A 21,406-nucleotide genomic window follows, 5' to 3' on the forward strand; every position below is an offset into this window, starting at 1 on the left:
AGCTATGGATCCCCAGCTATACGCCAAATAATGGGGGGGGGGTGGTACCATTTATGTTACTGCTAACCTGTGTCTTACCTGTGTGATAGGTGTGACGATTGCACAGCTCCTGTTAGCTATGGATTCCAAGCTATCCGCCAAAATTGGGGTGGGGGGTGGGGGGTACCTTACATGTTTCCGCTAGCCCGTGTCTTACCTGTGTGACTTGTGTGTCGATTGCACTGCTCCTGTTAGATACGGGCTCCCTGCTGTCCGCAAAATATGGGGGGGGGGGGGGGTACCACGGATATTGCCGCTGACCTGTGTCTTACCTGTGCGACAGGACCGGCACGGTTGGCCTAGTGGTAAGGCGTCCGCCCCGTGATCGGGAGGTCGTGGGTTCGAACCCCGGCCGGGTCATACCTGGCAATCTAGTGGCTGCTCCGCCTGGCGTCTGGCATTATGGGGCTGGGTGGCCAAGAGGTAACGCACTTGCGCTCGGAATCGAGAGGTTGCGTGTTCGACCCTGGGTCAGGCCGCTATTTTCTCCCCCCTTTCCTAACCTAGGTGGTGGGTTCAAGTGCTAGTCTTTCGGATGAGACGAAAAACCGAGGTCCCTTCGTGTACACTATATTGGGGTGTGCACGTTAAAGATCCCACAATTGACAAAAGGGTCTTTCCTGGCAAAATTGTATTGGCATAGATAAAAATGTCCATCAAATACCCGTGTGACTTGGAATAAAGGCCGTGAAAGGTAAATGCTCGCCTAACAGGCTTGAAGTTTGCTGGTCGATGTGAATGCGTTATATATTGTGTGTACAAAAAATGTTTGTTTGTCTGTCTGTCTGTCTGTAAAAAAAATTCCATTTCACACGGCATGTAGAGCGCGGAGAGCACAGTTAATTGTGGTTCGCGCTATATAAGCTCACCATGATAATAATAATTAGTGCTAGGACTGGTTGGTCCGGTGTCAGAATAATGTGACTGGGTGAGACATGACGCCTGTGCTGCGACTTCTGTCTTGTGTGTGGCGCACGTTATATGTCAAAGAAGCACCGCCCTGATATGGCCCTTCGTGGTCGGCTGGGCGTTAAACAAACAAACAAACAAACAAACAAACAAAACAAACAAACAAAGTGTGCGACAGGTGTGACGACTGCGCCGCTCCCGTTAGCTATGGTCCAGTCTTTCAAACATTGGTCGGAAGCGGACGGGGGGAGGAGGGGGGGGGGCAGGAGTGTAAGTTACCTGTTACCGCTAACCAGTGCCTAACCTGTGTGACAGGTGTGACAATTGCACTGATCGTGCTGGCCATGGGTTTCCTCCTGTCCGCCAAGCACTCACCTGCCATTAACGGAACTATGTCTGTCACCTACCCCAATGGTTCAGCGGTCCATGACCAGTGCCAACAGTACAGGTAGGTGGTTTTCCCGGAATAATACACCGTCATAGACCTTCGACCCACCGGTCTTTTAAGCGGACAGACAAAACAATTAATACTTATAATACAGAAAATAAACTTATCTGACATATTGTCTCGCTTGTGTCTTCCGAACGAGCTTGTGGACTAAGTCTAATAAGTCTATTAACTGTGTTATAAGTGTTTGTCTGTTTGTCCAATTAAAAGACCGCTGGCTCGAAGATCAGTGAACGTAGCATTTTTTATTTTTTATAAATATAAATTTCCAATAACATTACCTTTCTTGTTTTCATCTTCTGAATTTTAGAAAGTTGGCAGTCTCTTTGTTTTTTTCGAATAATACATCGCTGCCCCACTGGATTTAAATAAGACCAGAATTTACAGAACGAATTCGGCAACTAGCTATTTTGTCCAGGAAGAATTGTTAGTCAAAGTAGTCCATCTGGGTCAACTCTTTGTAGTGCATTGTACATGTATATACCGGTGTATTACTTTGCCAGATTCGGGAATACCTGAAAATCGACCCTCGGGAAAATATGCAAGGTATTGAGGACTCGGAGTGTGTAACCTATATGTATACAGTAGTTGCCATAGAAGACGGTGGAGGCGGAAAAGTATAGAGGTTGTGGTGGGAGTGTACATTCCAGTAGTTCGGGGGGGAGGGGGGGGGGTGGCGTGACAATGCAAAAATCATACCTTCTTTTGGAAGGTGAAAGCTACAATTTGGGAGGATAAACTATGATTTGTCAAGTTTTTAAACAAAAAGAGGACACAACAGGAAACCAGGATTGGTATGTTCTTCATCAATATTTCGGCAGCGATAAACTGCCTTCTTCAGGATGGTACGGCGAAAGTACGGAATGACGGCACGTGATGTATAGTGGAATTTTAGTATAATGTATAGTATTGCCAAGTTTCTGTCTGATTTAATGCTCTCTTTTTTTTCAAAGAAGACCAGAACAACAGCTTATCTGAGACTGCAAAAAACGCTCTGAATGAAGGGCTGAATTTGTGGCCAGTCCCAGGAGTGTCCACTCAACTCAAAACTCAGTCTCATCCCCCGCCCAACTTTGGATGACATGTACTGACTGTATCTACCGTTTGGTCCGTTCGCATCTTTTAAAAGAATTGCGAAGAGTTTTCTCCTCGGTTTTCGAACACCCCCGCGTGCACGCATGCGCACGATCAAGAACCCAAGTTCAAAGCGAAATTCTCAGGGCTTAGAAACATGAATGGACGCATACAGGGGGCAAAAAATGGGTAGCGCCGTATTGTATTGCAGCTCGCCTTCCCCAGAGAGAAAGCATCAAGAATTTCCATGAGGGTTACCTCGCAGGTCTTTATAAAATCCTATCATTATCCCTATCCTTATTCTTATCCGCGACGTCATATGTGATAAAATACAGTAAGCATGATGAACAAAACTAAATTGACAAGCACATTTCAATTTTTTTTCATGTGCCCAGCATCTGCGAGGACTGCATCCTGAACGCCGACTGCGGCTATTGCTATGACGACAACCAATCAGGGTCCGCCACGTGTCTGCTGGCGAAGGGCGATAAGGACAAGGACAAGGATCTCTACGCAGACTACGGTCGCTGCAGTACGAACCATACCGACGCGCCAGCGGGGAGCGACATGAAGTGGACCCACGGTTACTGCCCCACCGACTACACGTGGATGTCAGTGCTCGGCTTGGCGCTCTTTGTGCTCAGTTTTGCACCAGGTAATAATAATAATAATAATAATAATAATAATAATAATAATAATAATAATAATAATAAGGGTATTTATATGGCGCAAATCCTCAAACAGTTCAAAGCGCCTTACAATCAATCTTCAATGTAATAATCTTCATTACAGCAACAATACACATTTAACAAATCTTCAAATAAATAGAAACACAATCACGTACACAATGCACAATTCAAATAATAAATCGAACGTTATCAACTACAATCATAAATCATTGCTACACATAATGATTGGACGTACACCATCGCACGCACACACATGGTAAATGCCAATTCCTTTTTTGTTTGTTTGTTTCTTTCTTTCTTTCTTTTCTTTTTTTTTTCTTTCTTTTTACATTTAGTCAAGTTTTGACTAAATGATTTAACATAGAGGGGGGAATCGAGACGAGGGTCGTGGTGTATGTGTGTGTGTGTGTGTGTGTCTGTCTGTCTGTCTGTGTGTGTGTGTAGAGCGATTCAGACTAAACTACTGGACCGACCTTTATGAAATTTGACATGAGAGTTCCTGGGTATGATATCCTCAGACGTTTTTTTCATTTTTTTGATAAATGTCTTTGATGACGTCATATCCGGCTTTTCGTGAAAATTGAGGCGGCACTGTCACGCTCTCATTTTTCAACCAAATTGGTTGAAATTTTGGTCAAGTAATCTTCGACGAAGGCCGGGGTTCGGTATTGCATTTCAGCTTGGTGGCTTAAAAATTAATTGATGACTTTGGTCATTAAAAATCTGAAAATTGTAAAAAAAACTATTTTTTTTATAAAACGATCCAAATTTACGTTCATCTTATTTTCCATCATTTTCTGATTCCAAAAACATATAAATATGTTATATTTGGATTAAAAACAAGCTCTGAAAATTAAATATATAAAAATTATTATCAAAATTAAATTGTCGAAATCAATTTAAAACCACTTTCGTCTTATTCCTTGTCGGTTCCTGATTCCAAAAACATATAGATATGATATGTTTGGATTAAAAACACGCTCAGAAAGTTAAAACAAAGAGAGGTACAGAAAAGCGTGCTATCCTTCTTAGCGCAACTACTACCCCGCTCTTCTTGTCAATTTCACTGCCTTTGCCATGAGCGGTCGACTGACGATGCTACGAGTATACATTCTTGCTGAAAAATGGCATTGCGTTCAGTTTCATTCTGTGAGTTCGACAGCTACTTGACTAAATGTTGTATTTTCGCCTTACGCGAAAGGTAAATATGCGCCGAAATGGCTGCAATCTACTGGCCGTATAAAATTTCATCTCACACGGCATCACTGCAGAGCGCCTAGAACTGTACCCACGGAATATGCGCGATATAAGCCTCATTGATTGATTGATTGTTTGTTGTTGTTGGGGTTTGTTTGTTGGGTTTTTTGTCTCTGAGGAGCGTGTATCAAAGCACCGGTCGCTCGAAGTAGGGGAAGGTTTCCTAATATGGACCACTGCCTAATATGGACCACCTTCTGTTCTGGCTAACTAACGGTGGCAGAGCGCTCAAACCAATTTCATTCGCTGTATTCACCCTTTCTGAATAACTTGCACATGTCAAAACATTTGCAGAATCACAAACCTCAAAACCGTTCAGCTTTTTCTCTTTTATGCACTTTTGGCAGCGTTCACTCAAAACTGTGTGACACCTGACCTAAAACGGACTAGTTTCTGTCCACAGCCAAAGCTGTTATCACTCAAAAATTGCTATATATGACAGCTAAGACTGTATTTGTGACATTGTGAATACGGCTTTGTTTTGCGTTCTTGTTTATTTTATTTTTATTGTTGACATTCAGTCAATATTCCAACAGGGAAAGTGTAGGACTTGTATATCTCTAGGATAACCCCTATGCCAATCCAAGCTGTAGTTTTTAAATGTAACGCTGCGGATGCCTAACAGGTCTGGGCCCCATGCCGTGGACCATCAACTCTGAGATCTACCCGATGTGGGCGCGAGGGACGGGAGTGGCCATCTCCACCATGTTCAACTGGATCTTCAACCTGGCAGTGTCCTTCAGCTTTCTGACTCTGCTGGAGACCATCACAAAATACGGTGTGTCTTGCTGATAGGGTGCGCTGGTTTGTGCGATACAGTGGAACCCCCTTTTAAGACACCCTTATGTATCCCTTTCGCTGCCTGTAGGACATCAGCTGACGTCCTGTGTAACTTGAAAGGAGGATTCCACTGTAGCCCTGATGATACATTGTTCACCTTGTTCTTCATTCCTCGGTGTATGCTTGGAAAGTAGAGTCATGTAATGATACCAAAAGAATCGCTCACACTGGACACATGTGGCTGTGTGTGTGTGTGTATGTGTGTGTGGTGTGTATGTCTGTGTGTGTGTGTCTGTCTGTGTCTGTGTCTGTGTCTGTATCTCTGTGTGTGTATGTGTGTGTGTGGTGTGAAAGTCTGTGTGTGTGTCTGTGTGTGTCTGTGTGTGTGCATGTGTGCGTGTGTCTGTGTGCGTGCGTGCGTCTTTGTGCGTGCGTACGTGCGTGCGTCTTTGTGTGTGCGTGCATGCGTGCGTGCGCGCGCGCGTGTGTGTGTGTGTGTGTGTGTGTGTGTGTGTGTGCGTGTGTGTGTGTGTGTGTGTGTGTGTGTGTGTGTGTGTGTGTGCGAGTGTTGATGTTGTCTTACTAAAAATACAAAGAGACCAAGAAAGAGAAGAAAAAAAAGAATTCTAAAGTCCTTTATACAACAACTTCCCCGTGATCACTTCCATATATATTCCCTCTTCTGCCAACCTGCAATCATCTCTTTTACCTGTTCAATTTCAGGTACGTTCTTCTTGTTCATGGGGGTGTGCGTGTTTGGCCTTGCCTTCACCGTCATCTTTGTGCCGGAGACGAGGAACCTGAGCTTGGAAGAGGTCGAGGAGCTTTTCATGACTCCCGAAAAAGGCGAGGCGCGCAAAAGAGAACGCTTGGCAGCTAAAGAAATCGTCATTGAAGATCCCAACAACTTCACCGCCATTGACACCAAATTTTGATTTTCTTTCTACCAGAATTGGGTTTTTAAAAGCAGACGCCAAAAAAACTGTGATTCATTTGCTGATAGAATTTGACAAAAGATTATGATTTTATTTATTTCACCGTGTATAACGTACAGGAGATCAAGATTTGTAACAAGATTTGAAGTAGCAATCGTGAAAAAGATGTGAGCTTTTGAAAATCTGTAAATAGTTTAAACACGAAAACCACCTTGTTAACTGAAAAATAAAACAAAATTGAATCGATCCCGAATAGCAAAATACGAGGTAAAAGGCATATTCGGGGGTGGGGGGGGGGGGGGGGGGTGTGAACCAAGCATCCTCTTTCTGTCTCCCGACCCTGTTGACATTTGCGGACAGGAATATCCAACTGTGAACCACATGAAGTGATACTGTTTGTTGCATGACAAACTACATTATGTCGCTTTTCTTCGCCGGTCATTACTTACAGAGGCTGTCAAAATTGTTGATACGAACGAGTTTGTTGTCTTCTGGTTTTGTTTTGTTTTGTATGTTGTAGCTATATACTGATCAAAGTTTCATCTGCTGATAATTTTGAAGTCGAAATTGCATTTTTGATGATCATGATTTGTGCCTGTCTGCGTGCATGTGTGTACGTGTGTGTGTGTGTGTGCGTGTGGGTGGCGGGGTGGGTGGCGGAGTTGTGGGTGGGTGCGTGTTTGTGTGTGCGCGCGTGAGTGTGTGCGTGTTGAGTGCGTGCGTGCGAACTGGAATTGTGAAATTGTTAAATCAATGAAGATGGACATCATGGCATTTTTATTCATTGGTGGTAACTTCACTCTTTTTTTCAAATATGCAGCAATGGCAGTTAGTAGTTTTTTGGGGGGTTTTCCTAAAAAAACACATGTTTTCAATTAAATCAAATTAAGTTATTGACCAAAAAAAACCAGATTCGTTTGAATGTCACAATCAAATTTTAGCAAATTAACTGATTAAAAAGAAATATTGGTCTATTCGCTACACTTTATGATGATAATTAATGTTTAACGCCCTCACGGTAAAACCATTTAGGGCATGTTCCCGGGTTTGATCCCGACACTTTATGTTACATTGAAATCATTTATCATTCTCTGGGCATGTTATGAAATGACAGAGGTGTTCGTGACACAATATTTTGTAAAACCGTACTATTCTTTGCTCTTATATGGCAATGAGATGTCTTATGTATGAAGGTTGGTTGCTGCAAAAGTATATTATAATTATATTTTATAAATGTATTAACAATCGTGTTAGATTAAAAAAGATCTGACATCATTAAAGGAAAAGACTTTTCACCAGATATACTTTGATATAATGTGATAGCTTTTAACATTTTCTTTGGATTTGAAAGGTGTGTAAATATATGTTTGTGTGGGTTTTACTAACTGAGCTGTTTCAATGTATATTGCACAGAATTTAATAATCAGATACGTTTCTGTTTGTTTTGTTTGTTTGATGTTTTTTATTCAGCATACCTCATCACTGCTCATACGATCTGTGTGTATATACCTTTTTTGTTTGTTTGTTCATTGTTGTTGTTGTTGTTTGTTTTTGTTGTTGTTGTTGCTGTTGATTTTGTTATTTTTAATTAGTTTGCTTGTTTGTTTTCACAACAGATGTATTGATATCCAAATGCAATATGGACCAACAAGAATAACATTTTATTTAACTATATCTCATTCATGTATATATCTGTACGCCTTATCATAATTACTAATCTATGTTAAATTTTACAATTCATCAGAAACAAGCTTGTCAGAGACACTTGAAATCCAAAACACAAATTTCGCTTCAATTGTGCACACAGACGTGATTTCAGGCTATTGCAGTTAACTATACAACATCTACTTTGTTTCAGGTAAAAGAATACACCAGTACAAAATCTACTGACATTAAAGGTCGTATTTGTATAGGACGTCATTGGGGTGTTTACATGTTATTCTTTTACATCTAACAAAATTTTAAATGACACTGACAACAATATCTCTCAACAATAGCATCTTTTCGGAATACCTAAAATGGTTAAACAAAATAAAAGTTGAGAGTTTAGGTTCATGTAGGACACCATGTGGACACATAGAGAAATGCACAAGTTTCATGTTTATCAAAACCGAGTCTTTATTCCAAAACTTAAAAAAAATATTAGGTTTTGTTTATATATGTAGGCCCGTTTCTCTTGAGTTTTGCTTTGGTTTGGTTTGTTCCTTTTTGGTTATTGTTCAATGAAATTTAGTTTGATCTGTTATTATTTGTATTTTCTTTAAGTCTGCATGTTTCTTGGCGGTTTGTTTCCTTGTCTAGTTGTGTTACTTTGGTTATTGCATGTTTGCATGCTAATGAATTTTTTGAATTTTTTCGTTGGTTTGTATTTTTCTGTGTTTTTTATTTATTTTTATTTTGAGTGTGTAGGTGTGTGTGTGTATGTATGTGTGTGTGTGTGTGTGTGTGTGTGTGTGTGTGTGTGTGTGTGTGTGTGTGTGTGTGTGTGTGTGTCCTTTGAACCTTGTAATAATTATGTGTTCGTGTGTCGACATGTTTGTCTTTCTGTCTGTCTGTCTGTCAGTCTTTCGGTCGGTCGGTTCTTCCGTCTGTCTGTTAGTCTGTCTGTTAGTCTGTCTGTCACTCTGGTCTGTTGTTACTGGTATTTGTCAATTCGTTTTTGTGTGATGTTTTTTGAATGCACAATTACATTACTAATATTCCAAGCGCACACGAACACAGAACATCATACATACACCATCGTGGTTTTTTTTTAAACAATTTATTTTTAAGCTCTTTTCCATGCTGAAAAAACACACGCAAAAAAATACAACATTTAGTCAAGTAGCTGTCGAACTCACAGAATGAAACTGAACGCAATGCCATTTTTCAGCAAGACCGTATACTCGTAGCATCGTCAGTCCACCGCTCATGGCAAAGGCAGTGAAATTGACAAGAAGAGCGGGGTAGTAGTTGCGCTAAGAAGGATAGCACGCTTTTCTGTACCTCTCTTTGTTTTAACTTTCTGAGCGTGTTTTTAATCCAAACATATCATATCTATATGTTTTTGGAATCAGGAACCGACACGGAATAAGATGAAAGTGTTTTTAAATTGATTTCGACAATTTAATTTTGATAATAATTTTTATATATTTAATTTTCAGAGCTTGTTTTTAATCCAAATATAACATATTTATATGTTTTTGGAATCAGAAAATGATAGAGAATAAGATGAACGTAAATTTGGATCGTTTTATAAATTTTTATTTTTTTTTACAATTTTCAGATTTTTAATGACCAAAGTCATTAATTAATTTTTAAGCCACCAAGCTGAAATGCAATACCGAAGTCCGGGCTTCGTCGAAGATTACTTGACCAAAATTTCAATCAATTTGGTTGAAAAATGAGGGCGTGACAGTGCCGCCTCAACTTTCACGATATGACATCATCAAAGACATTTATCAAAAAAATGAAAAAAACGTATGGGGATTTCATACCCAGGAACTCTCATGTCAAATTTCATAAAGATCGGTCCAGTAGTTTAGTCTGAATCGCTCTACACACACACACACAAACACACACACACACACAGACACACACACACACGCACATACACCACGACCCTCGTCTCGATTCCCCCCTCGATGTTAAAACATTTAGTCATAACTTGACTAAATGTAAAAACAGCACTGATCTTCTTCTCGTTCGCTTAAAAAAACAAAAATCATCAGTGATGATTTGGATGCCTTGGGCAGAAGTATGTGTTCAAGAGAATGTGTTATTATTTAAATATGCAATCCTCCTGCACAAAATGATTGCACACAAATGATAACATTGCAAATCCTTTCAAGGCAAAGCACCGCAAAACAGTGTGTGTGCACGCGAGGGGATGGGGGGGGGGGGGGGGGTGTACACCAATCTCTCCATTAAAAAAAAAAATTTTCATAAACAAGTAAAAAAAAAAATTAATTCACATCTAAATAAAAGACTATAAAACTATTTTATGACTGAAAACGGTACTTTAAGTGGTAAAAACAAACAAACCGTAGATGTTGCTAGAAGCAAAAGTTGAGGTAAAAGATATATGTGAAACCGCGCTGCAAGCCAACTTCAAAAGACTCAATTTAAACGATGTAAAAGTATACGCATGTGCCTATTTCAACCACAACAACAACAACAACCAGAACAACAACAACAACAAAACGTCCATTGTCATTTCTAGAGCTCACAGAGAACATTTGCCACAATTGCTCAGTTCCACTATTTGAGCATATTGTGACTATCATAAGCATTGCACACAACCCTTCCCCAAAATGTGTGTGCAAGAAACATCCTAACCTATTAATTTTATGTAGAAAAAGCGAAACGTTTCTTTTGTTATCCCTGTCGTGATTTCTTGTATTTATTTCTTGTGTATTTTTGTGTTTTGTTTATTTGTTTCCTTCTTCGCATCCTTTTTTTTTTTTTAGGAAATAAAGCTTAATGACAAAGTCTATTTTGAAGATATGACTACTGTATGGTATCCAGACTAATTAAGCGACAACAACAAAGCAAATTACAATCATCTCAGAAGAGAGACAAAACAAACAGATCACACTGACTCAAGCAACTACATGCAATCTTGAGTAAGAAAGTCAGTTCATATGAAGCACTCTGAATGAACGGAAAATGAAAAGAAGAAAAAAAGCTGCACACAGAAAGAAAAAAATATTTACATGTACGCAGTTAATGTTCTATCCTAGATTTTAATTTCATGTTTATGTTAATTCCTTGTTATGGACCATGTCCGTTTCATTTCTTGCTAAAGGGACATAAATCTACCACCAGGTCCGAATTACAATGCTATACCTCTCTCTCACCACTCTGTCTCTAATTCTCTCTCTCTCTCTCTCTCTCTCTCTCTCTCTCTCTCTCTCTCTCTCTCTCTCTCTCTCTCTCTCTCTCTCTCCCTCTCGCTCATGCGGTTGCACTCGTTTTCAAAGATATGCACCAATTATCATGAACACAGCAAGTAGGCTAAGCTAATCATATCATAAGTTAACACAAACTATATTCCACGTTCTTACAGGACAAAGGAAACAGGCACAAGCTCACACACACACACACACACACACACACACACACACTCACACACACACACACACACACACACACACGCACGCACAAACACACACACACACACACACACACACACACACACACGCGCGCGCGCGCGCATTTTTACAACGATAAAACTTTGAAGTCTTCTAGACGTTGACATACGCGGGAAAAACAGCAACATCAAATAAGAAGCAGCACAGTTTCCCCACTATGCCCAAGTTTGGCCATCAGGCTTGTAGAGATTTCTCAAGAAGCATCAGCAGGACCAAACCATCATAATAGATTCCGTTTGACAGAAGCTTTCAGGATAAGCACCACACACCTTTGTATTCAGCATGTTACAGGAACGCTGCCCACCAATTTCTCACAGCGGTAAAGTGTTCCACACCAGCCCGAAGGAGATGCAGAGAGAAATGAACTGTTCAACCTTGTCATGTATTCAGGTACCTCTTATCATGCCTGATCCAGAGAACATTTTTCGCATTCTGCAACATTCGCTTGCTGCGCTACATGCCAACCGGCATAACGGACAGTAAGTACAAGTAAGTAAGCAACATTCGGTGACAAAATGTGCACATTCCAACACCCCTACACATGGTGATGCCACACTGCATGAAGTGGCACATTGTCAACGAATAAGAACATAAGTTATTAGGCCAAAAAAAAATAGGTCTGTTTACGGTAACCCGACCGACCCTATTTTTTTCGCGCGACCCTAGACTTTTTTTTGGCATTTGGGGAAAAAAAAAGAAAAAAAAAATCTTGGGTTTTTTTGCAAAATAACGTAAAAATATGGTTTTTTGGAGAAAAAAAAATCCCGACCTACCGACCCTATTTTTGTTGCCTATGTTACCGTAAACAGACCTCTTTTTTTGGCCTTATTTCACTGTGTAAGGGCTTTGTTTTCGTGATTCAGCTCAGGGCACAATGTTTGCAGCAGCGTTCCTACTGTGACGGTGGATCTCATGCCCACGGGAAGGACATTGAGACTCCTTATACGCAAAAAACACAGCTTCCCAAGAACATCCAGCCTTTTGTATAATGACCTTGACTTTCATGCCGCAATCTCTGTCTCTTTGAGGAGAACAATAAACTCAAACTTCACAGTAGGAAGGAAAGGTCAAAGGAAGGTGACTCCTCAAACACAGGATCACAGTTTCAAAAAAATCCATCATGATGACCTTGACCTTCATGCGGCAATCTCGATCTGTGCAGGGTGACATCCTCGAAACTCCAATCAACTCGTCCACCTCACGGTTACCACAGTAACCGTGACATAAGGTCACAGGAAGGCGACTCAACAAACACAAAAACATTTCAGACCAAAATCCAGCGTTTCTTCTGACGACTTTGATCTTTATGCTGCAATCTCTGATCGTTGGTGCAGAGCAACATCCGCGCACTCAACACATGTAGGGGAAGGTCCTCCTTCAAATTCAGAAACACTGTTTCCAATAAAAACATCCAGTCTCAATTGCGACGATCTTGACCTTGTTGCAATATCCACAAATCCTGTCCGTGGGAAATATACATCAGCCTAAAATGAGCCCGACGATCTTGACCTTGTTGCAATATCCACAAATCCTGTCCGTGGGAAATATACATCAGCCTAAAATGAGCCCGACGATCTTGACCTTGTTGCAATATCCACAAATCCTGTCCGTGGGAAATATACATCACCCTAAAATGAGCCCGACGTTGACTTCGTGAAGTCTTTTAACCAAACATTCAGCACCAAAGCTTCTTGCAGCAGTCTCCTTCACGAAGCCGACTTCGCCCAATTAGTGTCAGGCTTCAGACTCCCGAGAAGGAAAGCAAAGTCAGAGAAAGGTGACTCCTCAAACACAGGAACACAGTTTCAAAAAATTACATCATGATGACCTTGACCTTCATGTGGGAATCTCCGCCAGTCTGTGAGGAGGCATGTCATCGAACTCCATGGAGTCGTCCAGCTCCTTGTCACCACGGCAACAGCGACAGAAGATGAGGTCCAGCACGGCCAGGCGGACAGGTTTGTGAAGCAGCCACAGCAGCGGCATGACGGCGGCATGGACGTAGCCAATGACGACGGAAGCGACTTGGCCAGGGGGCGCTATCTGCCAGCCCAGGTCGATGACCTCGGCGAAGACGATGAGATGAGAGGGCAGCCACAGTATCACCCAGGCCAGAGCTACGGTCAGCAGTGAGACCACCTGGACAGATAGCGTTGAAATGTGTGTTAACGTTGAAATGGTCATTATCGTAACAGTGATAAAAACTGTACTTATGAGGAGGAGTAGGAAGGAGTTTGTTTGTTTGTTTGCTTAACGCCCAGCCGACCATGAAGGGCCATATCAGGGCGGTGCTGCTTTGACATATAACGTGCGCCACACACAAGACAGAAGTCGCAGCACAGGCTTCATGTCTCACCCAGTCACATTATTCTGACACCGGGCCAACCAGTCCTAGCACTAACCCCATAATGCCAGACGCCAGGCGGAGCAGCCACTAGATTGCCAATTTTAAAGTCTTAGGTATGACCCGGCCGGGGTTCGAATCCACGACCTCCCGATCACGGGGCGGACGCCTTACCACTAGGCCAACCGTGCCGGTTGTAGTAGGAAGGAGGACGACGACAATAACAAATGTTGTATATATAGAAAAAGCTCTGCATGGTTTCAGATCATCCGTTTAAGCCCTCCTCTGTTTTTAGAACTTGCTTTCAAAGATGTTCTTCGGAAACTCTGCAAAATAACCTCTGTTTTAAGACTTCACTTTATGATATATTTTTTATAAACCTCTTTTTCTTTAGATTGTTCAAGGTCTGAACACAGAGTGTTTGCTACATTCTGATGTTATGTGTGTGCAAGCTGCCACCACTTCAACAAGAAAGACACCCTACCTGCCATCATTTTATCAAGAATTAAGACATCCTACCTGCCACTTCCAGCGCTCCCTCTCCTCCAGCCGGTCAGTCTTCTTGATGAGGGCGAACCTGGGGAAGAAGACGTCATCCTCCCCCGCCTCTAACCCCACCCCCTCCCCTGGCTCCTGCTGCCTGGAGACCTGCCTGTGGATGATGTCGTACTGGACGGACCGCCTCCGGACCCTCTCCTTGACCTCGTCCACCGTATCGTCCACCGGCAGCATGTGTCCGATCCCCAGGCACGGGAGAGTGACCAGCGCGAGACACAGGCCCAGCCCCAGCCCCGCTCCCATCACGAACATGACCAGCCTCGAGTACACCACTCTCCGGTCCCTGCCTTGCCCCCAGAGGCACGCGCCGTCGGAGACGCCGATCATGACCCCGTCGTCGCCCTCCATCTCCAGCAGGGTCAAGGTCAAGGTCAAGCCCAAGGCCAGCAGCCAGGCTAGGGCCATGAGCGCGCAGCACGTGATGTACTTGCCTCCCTCCTTCACGAAGCGCCAGCACGCCAGGTAGATAAACCTGAAAGGTCAGGGTGAGTTGGTAAAGTTCGTGCTACTGTGGAACCCCCCTTTTAAGACCCCCCCCCCCCCCCCCCCCCCACCCCCAATTTAAGACTACCTCCCTTTTAAGACCTTACTTTTAAAGTTGTTCTGTTCATTACCTCTGTAAATTTACTTCAATTCTAAGGCTCCCTCTTCTTCTTCTTCAGCGTTCCAGAATGTTCTGGTTACGTGTGAGCTCGTTTGCCCATTTGGGTTCCCCACACTATACTCTGAGAGCATAGTCAGCACACTCCGCTTTCGTTGAGTAGGCATGCTGGGTATTTTCGTGTGTCCATAACCCACCGAACTCCGACATGGATTACAGGATCTTTTCCGTGCGCACTTGGTCTTGTGCTTGCGTGTACACACGAAGGGGGTTAAGTCACCAGCAGGTCAGCACATAAGTTGACCTGGGAGATCGGAAAAATCTCCACTCTTAACCCACCAGGCGACAGCGACCAGGATTCGAACTCACGACCTCCCGATTAGGAGGCCGACGTCTTACCACCACGCCACTGCGCCCGTCCTCCCTCCTTTTTAAGACCTCATTTTCTCAGATGGATTTTTGAAGGTCTTAAAAGGGGGGTTCCTCTGTACATCGACTGAAGTGAATGTCCAGGTCATGGCATTGAAATGTAAGAATTAGTATAGCATTTCCATCACTGTGTAGCAATATGGTAAAAAAAAAAAAAAACACCACTGTAGGCTGTAAAAAGTACACTGTTTCCTAGACTGGCTTTTCTTAACTTGTCCTCAAGATTCAAAACAGCTGCATGTATTCGGTTTTGGAATACAAAATGGTCGACAGCGTTCAGTACCTCTATCATTTTCGTCTGTCATGCTCGACACAACATTTTATGTACAAGGCTGATTCGTGTTCATGCTTGTGCGTTGAAAGTCATAAAATGATTCAGTTTGTGAAAATAATTACTCGCATATGCTTCTATTTCTAACCCTGTCTTATCATCACTTCAAAAAAATGTTTGAATCATGTCTGAAGAATCCAACAACATTTCAGATACTACTCAGCAGTCTGTGGTATCTCAAACAAAGAGAACATTTGATGTATCTATATTTGAGTATTAAGATAAAGGCAGAAGGTTTAGTGTTTATCAATACAATACAATACAATACAATACAATACAATACAATACACAAGAACAATTGCAGAAAGACACGAGGAATATCTTTTACCTGTCACAAGCAGTCACCACGATGGCCAGGGCAGAAACACTGGTTGCCATGGTATCCGTTGCCAACCACCAGCGACACGCTGAGTCACCGTGGATCCATTGACCTTGAGCCAAGTAATGGGTCCACAGAGGCAAAACACCAGCACCCTGAAATGCATACGTTTAAAACTATAGCATTCGCTGAGTTTCTTTTTTGTCTGGAATCGGTGTTTAAAAAAAAAGGTTGAATTTGAAAGTTTCTGACAAGCTTTTCAGTTCTAAAAAAAAAAAAATTGGGGGGGGGGGGGGGATAAAAAAAAAACACAGACACAAATATAACTTCAGCTATTCATACGCGTTATAGCTGACAGCACAGCAATATCATTTGATTTGTCTGACCATTTTATGGCATTCGTTGGGCACACACACAAAAAACACCTATTTGCGGTTAACACGACCTTCAGAATTATATGAAGACGTTTCAACCGAATATGCATAAAACAAAAATTTAGCCCAGATTCTAAATTATTCATGAAAAAGGTGTTGTTGTTGTTGTTGTTGTTGTTGTTGTTGTTGTTGTTGTTGTTGTTGTTTTCTTCTTCTTCTTCTTTTTACATTTAGTCAAGTAACTAAATGTTTTAACATAGAGGGGGAATCGAGACGAGGGTCGTGGTGTATGTGTGTGTGTGTGTGTGTGTGTGTGTGTGTGTGTGTGTGTGTGTGTGTGTGTGTGTGTCTGTCTGTCTGTCTGTCTGTCTGTCTGTCTGTCTGTCTGTCTGTCTGTGAGTGTGTGTGTGTAGAGCGATTCAGACTAAACTACTGGACCGATCTTTATGAAATTTGACATGACAGTTCCTGGGAATGATATCCCCGGATGTTTTTTCTTTTTTTCGATAAATACCGTTGATGACGTCATATCCGGCTTTTTGTAAAAGTTGAGGCGGCACTGTCACACCCTCATTTTTCAATCAAATTGATTGAAATTTTGGCAAAGCAATCTTCGACGAAGGCCGGACTTTGGTATTGCATTCCAGCTTGGTGGCTTAAAAACTAATGAATGAGTTTGGTCATTAAAAATCGGAAACTTGTAATTAAAACTATTTTTTTATTAAACGATCCAAATATCATTTCATCTTATTCTTCGTCATTGTCTGATTCCAAAAACATATACATATGTTATATTTGGATTACAAACAAACTCTGAAAATTAAAAATATGAAAATTATGATTAAAATTAATTTTCCGAAATCGATTTAAAAACAATTTCATCTTATTCCTTGTCGGTCCCTGATTCCAAAAACATATAGATATGATATGTTTGGATTAAAAACAAACTCAGTAAGCTAAAAAGAATAGACATACAGAAAAGCGTGTTATCCTGCTCAGCGCGACCACTACCGCACTATTCTGCATGGCTTGTCGATTTTACTGCCTTTGCCACGAGCGGTGGACTGACGAAACTACGAGTATGTGGTCTTGGTGAAAAAAGCAGTGCGTTCAGTTTCATTCTGTGAGTTCGACATCTTGAGTCACTTGACTAAATGTTGTTATTTCGCCTTACGCGACTTTTTTTTTAGTTGAAACCGAACAGGTGGGTTTTGGGTGCGGAGAAATCCCATTAAGATAAAGGGGACGCACACGATTGCTAAAGGAAGAATTAGAAAGGGAAAAAATAAAAATAAAATGAAGAAAAGCTCCATAATGACCAACCTGCAGAATGGCTACGACCGCCATGTTGACGATGTGCAGGTGGAAGGAACGACTGCGGGCCGTCTCGTGCAGTAGGATGGAGATGAGCAACATTGAGTTGAGCAACACTGTCACCACGGCAACCACCCCCATCACCACCCCCACCGCTGGTGTCCATGGCACCCATGTCTGTCCCGAGCCGAAGCCGCTTGTAAGTCCCCATGTGGCATTCACCGTCCACATTTTGGCTGCTTTGGCTTTTGTTCAATCTGAAATAATCATGTGGTACATTTAAATGAAAAGAAAAACAACAACAACACAACGGTGATGATAATACAAAACCAAAAACACTTTTTGTTTCCAATGTAAAAAAGACAGGTTGGATGGCTAATTTGGCCTGTGTCTGACAGAGTTAAAGATGTTTGCTGTTGAGCGGTGGGTTTTTTTTCCCAATGTAGAAACGGCACTCGGTGTTGGAAGACTAAGCTCTACCTGTAACCTCTCTCCTAATGTAATAAAGTACAGTTCGGTTTAGTTCTCTTGTGCAAATATAAAGGGCGGACCTCAACAACAGCACATTGGAAATCATTTCTTGCGCAAGCGTCTGAAATAGATTCCAGTTATTTCCGTGCAGTGTACGATCCAAACATATTGACAACATCCTCAAAGGCAGTACCTGTCATAATATCGGTAACCTCTTTACCCCGATACGGTGTTAGTCATCCAATCTCGGCATGTCAGTGAGAATATAGCTACCTTAACACCAGTGGCAGTGTATTTCCTCGGTAGCTTCACGAGGAGTGCAGCTTAAAATAACATACGCTTCCTTAACACACTAGTGTTAATTTTGTGTGATTGCTGATGGTAATCTCAACCTTCATTTACTCCGTGCAAAGTACAGTGTAACGAGAGGGGTTCACTAGTCCGAGGGTTCACTAGTCCGAGGGTTCACTATAGACGCTTGAACAAAGGATATTCAATTTGATTTGTTTTTATTTTGTGTATGTGTGCGTGGATGTGCGTGTGCGTGCGTGCGTGTTTTTTTCACTGCTGTGGGAACCAAATCGAATAATATTCTCAAAAAAACACTGAGTTGTTTTCATTCAAAATAGATACTGTGGTGTTTTATATTTTGACTGAAGAAATCTCAGACTATTTCCCCCAAGAAACTTAGTTATTTATATTTTGACTGAAGAAAGGATATTAAATTTATCAGGATACCGCCCCGACTGAACAATTACGTGATCGAACTGCCTACAGTTTTTAGTCATATTATATAGCACCTCGGGTTTCCTTTTGCCCGTGAGGGTCAATTAGTTATCCCACCGACCTGACTTATGGAGAGGATCGAGCCTGGGTTGTATTACAGCCTCACACATAATTTCATTGAAATCGGTTTTCAAACATTAAATATCTATTTGCGGACACACACACACACACACACACACACACACACACACAGAGTGAAACCTATATACCGCCTTTTAAGGGGCGGTATAATAACTGGAAAATCAAGCGTCTATAGTGAACCCTCGGACTAGTGAACCCTCGGACTAGTGAACCCTCGGACTAGTGAACCCTCGGACTAGTCGGACGTTCCCAGTGTAACCCCCCTTTTAAGACCTCCACAAATGTGAGAATATCAGGTCTTAAATGGAGGCAGTCTTAAAATGGGGCTACATTCACAGCGGTTATCAACAGAAAATGTGAAAACAAGGTTTTGAAAGGAAGGAAGTCTTATGTTGAGGGGTCTTAAAAGGGGGGGGGGGGGTCCCCTGTATTTCTTCGATAGCTTCACAAGGATTGCAGCTTAAAATAACTAAGGCTTCATGAACACACTGGTGTTAGTTTTGTGTCATTGCTTACGGTAATCTTAACTGTCGTTTACTCCGTGCAAGGTAGGCCTACATGTTCTTCAACTGTGAGTGCGAAAACCGCGTACAGTTTGTGCTTGCAGCTAGCGTTGTACAAATAATCAGATCATCACAGTGTCGCTGTCTCAACTCGTAGTACAGACTTTGCAAAACTGGTTTTGTGTCTAACTTAATTAAGCTCCAAGATCCACTGTCAGTCACGATCTTAGCTAGACATAGCCTACACATTAAAGTGATATATATACTTCGTCGCTTTGTCAGTGTGATTGTAAAGACACAGGCCCAAATAAGAGGATACGGAAAAGGCCCAATTACAACTAATAAACACACACACACACACATGCGGAGTGTATGTCTCTGCACACACTTACCTGTCACAGGTAAAATGTCGCGGCTTCAACCCAGCAATTTACCCCACAACTGAGGTGTGTAGTTAAGAGGCAGACGACACCGACTCAAAAACCACCGCTAAATACACACACCACGTAGGCTACACCCGTCGCTAATTCGAACTTCAAGTCAGTGTGGCCTCCTTCACTGGCCGAGTTACTCAAACGAAACCTTGACAGAAGAGACTGTGGTAATGTTGAAAAGTGACAACATCGCTATCACAAGTTTCTAACGCTTTAGCAGGTTCGAGTGGGTAGACCCGCTATACACACACACATAGCACACCCTGGGGTGATTTGACCGAATCAGTGGATAACGTTACTGAAGATCGGCCTATGTCGTATCCAGTTTGACAGCCTGTAGACCATGTGTAATGAAAAGACTGTCGGGACGTTCTAAAACAACATCGGTATCACAAGTTCAGAACTGTCGTTGGTTCGAGTGGCTAGACCCTCTATGCACACACTGACGCGCGCAGGTACGCACGCCCTAGCCTAAATTAACCGAATGGATAAAGTTAGTATATAATTATACGCACAGTCGCTAAATATCGGTATCACAAGTTTCAAACTGTCGTTGGTTCGAGTCGGTATAGGATATAGAACCGTTATGCACACACGCACAAAGTCAAAGGAATACACCAGTGTGAATTGGCCAAATGGATATAAAGTTAGTATACGCACAGTTGCAGTAAGTTTTAACAGACGACAGAGAGGAGCTCGCGAGTTGTGACTGAAATGAGTGTCAACTGACTGTGTCGTCTGTCACTTGTCACACCTTCCCTGGGGGTACTTTGTGTTCTCTCTTCGCCTTGCATACATGTGTGTTCCTGTATGCGCTGCACACTGACAGAGGAAGTTGTAGCCTATTCACATACAGCTCTTTCCGCAGGAAATACCTGTACTCGCGTGTGTGTGCATGAGAGGTGTAGCAAGTAACACTCGTATGCAGTATGCAGAACTTTACCTTATTGGGCTATTTATAGAGAGGTCACGTCTGCAAACATGTAGGCCTACAGGCGTGCGTGCAATGCTGACGCCTTTATAAAATTGCTGCATACCCACACCGGGACATGTCTGTGGATACTGACCCAGAGAGAGTTCCTTGTTAATATAATTACTGATTTTATTTAAGACTGGAGTAATACGTTGTCTTTAATTTGCCGGTTCAATAGTGACTTAAAATTACACCGTAAAAATAAAATTATTTAGTAATAAATTGAATGGTTTCCGCCTGTTCTCAGTGGGGCACACATAATTATGTAATTGTGTGGACAAATCCCAACGCATCGATGATGCTAATACAAATAATGATGATGATTAAATGCTTTTGACAACAACAGTGTGTGTACAGCTAACCTTGAGGTTATTGCAATATGAATCAGTCTCCCTCTCTCTGTCTTCATGATGTCTCTCTGTCAGTCTTTCAGTCTCTCTCTGTCTCTCTCTCTCCAAGGACAAACAAAGTTCTACACTGCACTATTCAAATGTAATACCTAGACCAGACTTGAAACTTGAACAGACATTCAAAAAAGTATCAGGGTCCAGACATAGGCTAACTGTTTCTTTTCTTGCATTCTAACCTGTGATTCTATTCTAAACAGGCGTTGCGACTGTGACAT

The 21,406-nt window shown here is 42.0% G+C and overlaps 2 protein-coding genes across 4 annotated transcripts in view; one reads left to right on the plus strand and one right to left on the minus strand.

Moving 5' to 3' along the window:
- Nucleotides 1-8,485, plus strand: part of LOC138965324 (proton myo-inositol cotransporter-like) — a gene marked incomplete at its 5' end in the record, with an annotated part of 26,466 nt that extends 17,981 nt beyond the window's left edge. The window contains 4 exon segments of the mRNA XM_070337455.1: nt 1,264-1,396; nt 2,866-3,125; nt 5,042-5,194; nt 5,920-8,485. Of these exon segments, the coding sequence (XP_070193556.1) occupies nt 1,264-1,396; nt 2,866-3,125; nt 5,042-5,194; nt 5,920-6,131 (758 nt within the window).
- A 1,910-nt stretch (nt 8,486-10,395) lies between these two features.
- Nucleotides 10,396-20,656, minus strand: LOC138965325 (probable G-protein coupled receptor No18). Of its 3 annotated transcripts, XR_011455411.1 has the most exons (6): nt 19,767-20,656; nt 17,543-17,790; nt 15,855-16,000; nt 14,127-14,637; nt 12,845-13,402; nt 10,396-12,700 (listed from the first exon to the last, which is right to left on the minus strand). XR_011455411.1 is itself a non-coding variant. In XM_070337457.1 (5 exons), exons 2-5 carry the CDS (start codon nt 17,762-17,764, stop codon nt 13,100-13,102), a joined length of 1,182 nt encoding a protein of 393 aa, XP_070193558.1. In that variant the 5' UTR covers nt 17,765-17,790; nt 20,469-20,656; the 3' UTR covers nt 10,396-13,099. The 3 variants fall into 3 exon arrangements, 2 of the variants coding, with proteins under 2 accessions (XP_070193558.1, XP_070193557.1); XM_070337457.1 differs by having other exon boundaries at nt 10,396-13,402; nt 20,469-20,656; XM_070337456.1 differs by having other exon boundaries at nt 10,396-13,402.
- Nucleotides 20,657-21,406: the final 750 nt, after the last annotated feature.

The sequence above is a fragment of the Littorina saxatilis genome, linkage group LG4 (assembly GCF_037325665.1).
Source record: "Littorina saxatilis isolate snail1 linkage group LG4, US_GU_Lsax_2.0, whole genome shotgun sequence".
In the NCBI taxonomy this organism is placed as follows: Eukaryota; Metazoa; Mollusca; class Gastropoda; order Littorinimorpha; family Littorinidae; genus Littorina; species Littorina saxatilis.